General features: G+C 38.8%; 1 protein-coding gene across 1 annotated transcript in view; it reads right to left on the bottom strand.

The window, feature by feature from the left end:
* Positions 1-697: 697 nt before the first annotated feature.
* The window catches only part of psmd3 (proteasome 26S subunit, non-ATPase 3), a 20,742-nt gene continuing 15,389 nt past the window's right edge, over positions 698-6,050 (bottom strand). Inside the window, exon 12 of the mRNA XM_015399938.1 lies at positions 698-935. Coding sequence (XP_015255424.1) covers positions 858-935 — 78 coding nt within the window. The 3' untranslated portion in view covers positions 698-857. The remainder of the gene's footprint in view (positions 936-6,050) is intronic.

Below are 6,050 nucleotides of genomic sequence, written 5' to 3'. Positions count from 1 at the left end.
TGACTGGATCCCATTCCTTGACTTCAGCATCTGATGCAGAATCACTGCATCTACTGGAGTAAATAATTAGATTTATCCTCATAACATTCAAATAACCCTACTTTTTAGAACAAGCTCAATTTTTATTTCTAGCCATTTCAGTGAGAGATAAACTGCTAAAAATAATTAATCATAAGGCCAAATATTTCCTCATTATGTGGACAGACTGTCTTTCAAATGGGACTCGTTTTTGTTTTGCTCTGTAGGAAATGTGGCACTTTTGTATGGAGCCAAATCAGTGGCATCAGATGTTAGATCTGCCGTTGAAAAAAATAAATAAATCAAACACTGAAAAAAACTGAATTCCCTCGATAAAAGAAAAATTATTTTTTTTGGCAGCAGCATTTTTCCAAGCAGAGATTATTTCAGTGTCACTGCAGACTTCCTGCAGCTATGATGTCACTACAAGCTGGCACTGTTTTTGTGTAAGGGGGCGGGGCTAAACTGAAGGCTAACGTGAGTTTCTGTTCTCGTCTTCAAATACAGATCGTCGATTAGCTTCATTTGAGACTAAACTTACTGGATCAACTATCATTTCAGCTAAAAGAGAAAAAAAAAACGAGCACCGTTACTTGGATAGCTTCAAACGGCGCCACCTGGTGGTGTGCAGCCATTGCACACCCCCTGTGCTTACTCAGTAAAAAAAAAAAAAACAAGCCAGTAAACAAAAAACAGGATTTATTTGTTTCAGAAAACAAGAAACAGCAGCAGAGTTCAAAGCTGCAACACAGGAAACGGGAGAAACAGGGAGCATTGTGGGTAATACGTCGTCTGTTAACACACTACTTCCTGCTGGAACAGGAAGCCAGAGGAGAGGCTCATGGGAAGCTGTCGTCGTCGTCTTCGGCCATTTCTTTGGCGAACTCCAGATCCTGCTGCTCCCGTTCCCGACGCTCCTGAACGCACCACAGAGAGAAACGGAGAGCGACGTCAGGTTAGCGGCTCTGATCTGCTAAAAAAGGAGAGTTTCCACCCAAGGTTGTTTTGGTCAAAGATGACAAAATAATTTTGTTGACGCTCCTTTTTTTCATGACGATAACGAAAACCGACGAGATAAGTTTTCGTCAACGAGACTAAATAAAAATGTTAGCGGGTCGTTGGTCAGACGTTTAAACTGCATCGTCGTGCTGTAATCTGTAATCTGCTGAGCAGTATCAGTCGTCTTGTTTGGTCATCACGCCCACCTGGCGTGCTGCGCTGCTCATTCTGCATGACCACAGGTGGATCAGCGGAGAAAATTATTCGTAACAATCCGGTACTGCGCTCAACTCAGACAAACTGATCTTCCAGCTGTGCTCGTGAAGAGATGTGTCTGTGCGCGGAGCTCAGAGTCTGCGCTTTACGCTTAACAGTGACGGCGTTCTGTCAGACCAGCATACTGACAGTCAATACTCAGCGCAAGACGTCAGATTTGCGTTGCCTCTGCAGTTTTGTACGAAAAATAGTTTTTAAACTACCTCGATGGGCATGAATCCCATTAGTAATGTACAAAAAATATAAAAATTTAATGTCAGATCGCCGTACGCTTCAAAACAGAAAACAAAAAAAAGGTAATTAAATATTTTTTCTTATAAAACTAAAGGGATAAATGGGTATTGACTGACAGAACACCGGGTCGCTCTCAGCAGTACGGCTCTGGAATGGTATTTCGCGCTCAACTCTGACAAACTCTGCTCTTGCAGCTGTGCTGTGCAGAAATGCGTCTTTGCACGGTTAGCTTGACTCTTTGCTTTGTGCTCGACTGATGGTTGAGTAGGTAAATGAGATAGTTTGCCAATGGAATGAATATTTTTATTCTTAAAATAAGATAAATTAGATAATATGCACTTGAAATAAGACAATGCAACTGTGTTTATTTTATTTATTGGCAAGATGTCTCTTTTACCTCTTCAATCTAAGAACAAATTTACTTATTTTAAGAAAAATTTGCTTTATTTTCCAGGTTGTTGGTAAATGAAGGAATTATGCTTTTGTTCACCTTCAGAAGTTGGAAACAATCTCCGCTCGCAGGCGCTTCGAATGTTAGCATTCCCTAAAATAGCCATTATTAGTCCAGTAGAATATCTTCAGATTGTGCCTCCTTCCTCCCAGTAGGTTGTTATAACAGATTGAATCCTAATCCTAAAGTAATTCCTTTTTTACCGGCAGAATTAATTAAAGTATTTATGTGTATTTCAGGAGTTCTTCAGCTACTATAAAAAAAAAAAAGGAAAAAAGTTAATTGGCACGTCGCTAATACCAAACAACTCCTCACAAAAACTCTCATATTCTTTAAACAGACTTATATTTAAAGTCACAGTAAATGCTTGTGACTAAAACATGTGGAATTCACTTGAAATGAAGCTTTAAAACGCTGTTTTTATTTTATTTTAGGGAGGTACAGTAGCAGCCATCCAAAATGGCCTCTCCCAGTCAGACGCCAGTCGAATATCAGCCCACTTCGCATCCCCTCCAACTTCCAGCCACAGGAGCGACCATATTTCTTTACGCTGACTCCACACACTCACTGAATTACATGGTGATTTGCTGCGTCATCAACTCGTGTTAAAATGAGTGTGCAGGTGCCCGTCGCTGCTTGGTTCCTACAGATGACGACTGAAGCGTCTAATTGGTGGCGTCCCGGAGGTGACGGGTATAAAAGCTGCTGACGCGGACTTCCTGANATTTTGTTGACGCTCCTTTTTTTCATGACGATAATGAAAACCGACGAGATAAACGTGGATATTTGAGAAACATGACTAGTCATAGGTATGAGTTTTCGTCAACAAGACTAAATAAAAATGTTAGCGGGTCGTTGGTCAGACGTTTAAACTGCATCGTCGTGCTGTAATCAGTAATCTGCTAAGCAGTATCAGTCGTGCTGAGGCGTCTTGTTTGGTCATCACGCCCACCTGGCGTGCTGCGCTGCTCATTCTGCATGACCACAGGTGGATCAGCGGAGAAAACTATCCGTAATGATCCGGTACTGCGCTCAACTCTGACAAACTGATCTTCCAGCTGTGCTTGTGCAGAAGTGTGTCTTTGTGCACGGAGCTCAGAGTCTGCGCTTTACACTCAACAGTGACGGCGTTCTGTCAGATCAGCATACTGACAGTCAATACTCAGCTCAAGATGTCCGATTTGCGTTGCCTCTGCAGTTTTGTACGAAAAATAGTTTTTAAACTACCTCGATGGGCATGAATCCCATTAGTAATGTACAAAATAATAAAAAAAAATCTATAAAACTTAAGGGATAAATGAGTGCTGACTGACAGAACACCGGGTCGCTCTCAGCAGTACGGCTCTTCCTGCTCTCGCTACTTAATAAACTAGATGTGGCTGATTATCCTCTGCCAGGCGTAAAAAATCCCTTTGTTTAACCATCAAGATTTTATTTCTTCCAGCTCACAGGAGGAGAAGCTAAACATTCTTTAATTTCCACCAAAATGAATCCCTAAATTATATCCAAAGCAAATATTTCATTTTATTCCATTTATTTCTTTAAAGATCCAGATGAAAAGGTTCATAGATCTCTGAATATTTAAATATGATGTAAATGTTTCCTTGTATCGTCATTAAAACATTTTCTGTTTCCTTTAAATATTTCAACATTTTAATTAGCATAATTATTCAATTTAGGTCTGGGTTGCCATGGCATTACAAGGCAGTTATGTAGGTTCTCTCTGTATTTTATTTTATTTTTTTATATCAAACCCTGTGAATTTAAATCTACTTTGACTCCTGAGCAGCAGGAAGTGAGTAATTCTCAGAAATAAAACCAAAATGACCAAAGTAGAAAGAAGAATGTTTTTGTTCTTTGCTTTTTTTGGAGTAATTCTGATTTTATAGATCTGTGTTTAATGCATAATTCATAGTAGATCAGGAAGTGTTTGCTTTGGGATGGAAACCTTGGATGTCTAAAATCATTCCTTTATTGGACATTATGTTAGCTTCTCTGTCTGCTATATTAACCAATATGATGTTTTGAACTAGATCTGCTATTTTCACAGCTTTTGTGAGACGCTTTTGTATAAAGTAGGACATTAATTCATAAAAACGTTTATTTGAATTCTATAAATCCAAGTTTTTTTTGCCCAACAGCAATGATGATCTGCACGGCAGCATTCTATACCCAGCTATTGTAGCATCTAGGATAGAGCTGTCAGTCTGGGAAAGAATCAGGTTGTTTTTCCAAATTTTAAAGGTTCACTTTTTATTGCAACATAAAACGGACTATAACCTTTTTGAGTTTTAGTCGACTAAAGCTGACTAAAACTATCAGATATAGTAATGACTAAAATGTGACTAAAACTGATTAGTGTTTCCACCTGGAAGCGACCGAGATGCATTTCTGTAGCCGATTCCTGAATCCTGAAGAACAAACTTCTGTTTCTTTTAATTTGCTGCGATTTACAGAAACCGGGGAGTTTTCTCCGGACCCTGCAGGAACCGGGTCTAAACCGAGGTACCAGCCTGGTGCAGCAGCTCCCAGTTTAAACTTCCCATCAGCAGGAGTTCAATGATCCAACAGACCCGCTAATATTGGACTTCAGTTTTTCAGTGTTTATAGAATCTGGATCATTAATCAGAGTCAAACCAAACAGAGACGCCTGTTTTTAGTCTCTTACGAGGAAGAGATTTAATTATTTTATAAAGGTATTTTTTCAACAGCTTTTAAATCAATAATAAAACATTTAACAGCATTTAGGTTCTGAGGAATAGAGGAAACTCGACCCCCCCTCAAAGCAGTGGATTCAGCTTTAACCCTTTATAGGCCACTCAGTGAATTACTTGGAAAATCCACATTTCAAGCCAGTAGTGTTACTGGACTCCAGGACAAGACCTTATTACCTTTGTAACATTAAAAAATATGGAGATTTTGATGGCAAAAATAAATAATGTAATAACTTGCCCGAATATATTAAGAAAAATAACAAAACTGCTTCTAGAAGAAGAAACTAAAGTATACTGATCAATATCAAAACATTTTCTAGCAAAAATCTGTGTCTGCAATTATCAAAGCATGGCGTTCACTGGAGAAAAAAATCTAGAAATAAGTAAAAATGTCTTAAATTAAGTGCATTTACCCTTAATTTCAGTAGCTAAGAGATAGTTTGTCAATGGAATGAATATTTTTATTCTTAAAATAACAAATTAGATAATATGCACCTGAAATAAGACAATGCGACTGGGTTTATTTTATTTATTGCAAGATGTCTCTTTTACCTCCTCAATCTAAGAACAAATGCACTTATTTTAAGAAAAATTTGCTTTATTTTCCAGGTGGTCGATAAATGAAGGAATTATGCTTTTGTTCACTTCCAGAAGTTGGAAATAATCTCAGCTCGCAGGCGCTTCGGATGTTATCATCCCCTAAAACAGCCATTATTAGCGGTTATTATTCCAGTAGAATGGCTCAGATTGTGCCTCCTTCCTCCCAGTAGGTTGTTATCACAGATTGAATCCTAATTCTAAAGTAATTCCTTTTTTACCGGCAGAATTAATTAATGTATTTATGTGTAATCGGAACATAATTTCAGTAGTTCTTCAGCTACTATAAAAAAAGAAAAAAGGAAAAAAGTTCATTGGCATGTCGCTGATATCGAACAACCCCTCACAAAAAATCTCATATTCTTTAAACAGACTTATATTTAAAGTCACATTAAATGCTTGTGTCTGAAACATGGAATTCACCTGAAATGAAGCTTTAAAGCGCTGTTTTTATTTTATTTATTTTAGGGAGGTACAGTAGCAGCCATCCAAAATGGCCTCCTTCAGTCAGACGCCAGTCGAATATCAGCCCACTTCGCATCCCCTGCCACAGGAGCGACCATATTTCTTTACGCTGACTCCACCCGCTCACTGAATTACATGGTGATTCGCTGCATCATCAACTTGTGTTAAAATGAGTGTGCAGGTGACTGTCGCTGCTTGGTTCCTACAGATGACGACTGAGGCGTCTAATTGGTGGCGTCCCGGAGGTGACGGGTATAAAAGCTGCTGACACGGACGTCCTGATTCATCCTCAGCTC

The sequence above is a fragment of the Cyprinodon variegatus genome, unplaced genomic scaffold (assembly GCF_000732505.1).
Source record: "Cyprinodon variegatus isolate N-32 unplaced genomic scaffold, C_variegatus-1.0 Scaffold1058, whole genome shotgun sequence".
NCBI classification, from domain to species: Eukaryota; Metazoa; Chordata; class Actinopteri; order Cyprinodontiformes; family Cyprinodontidae; genus Cyprinodon; species Cyprinodon variegatus.
The sequence above is the reverse complement of the archived record's forward strand: the minus strand, read 5'-3'. Positions and strand labels throughout refer to the sequence as shown.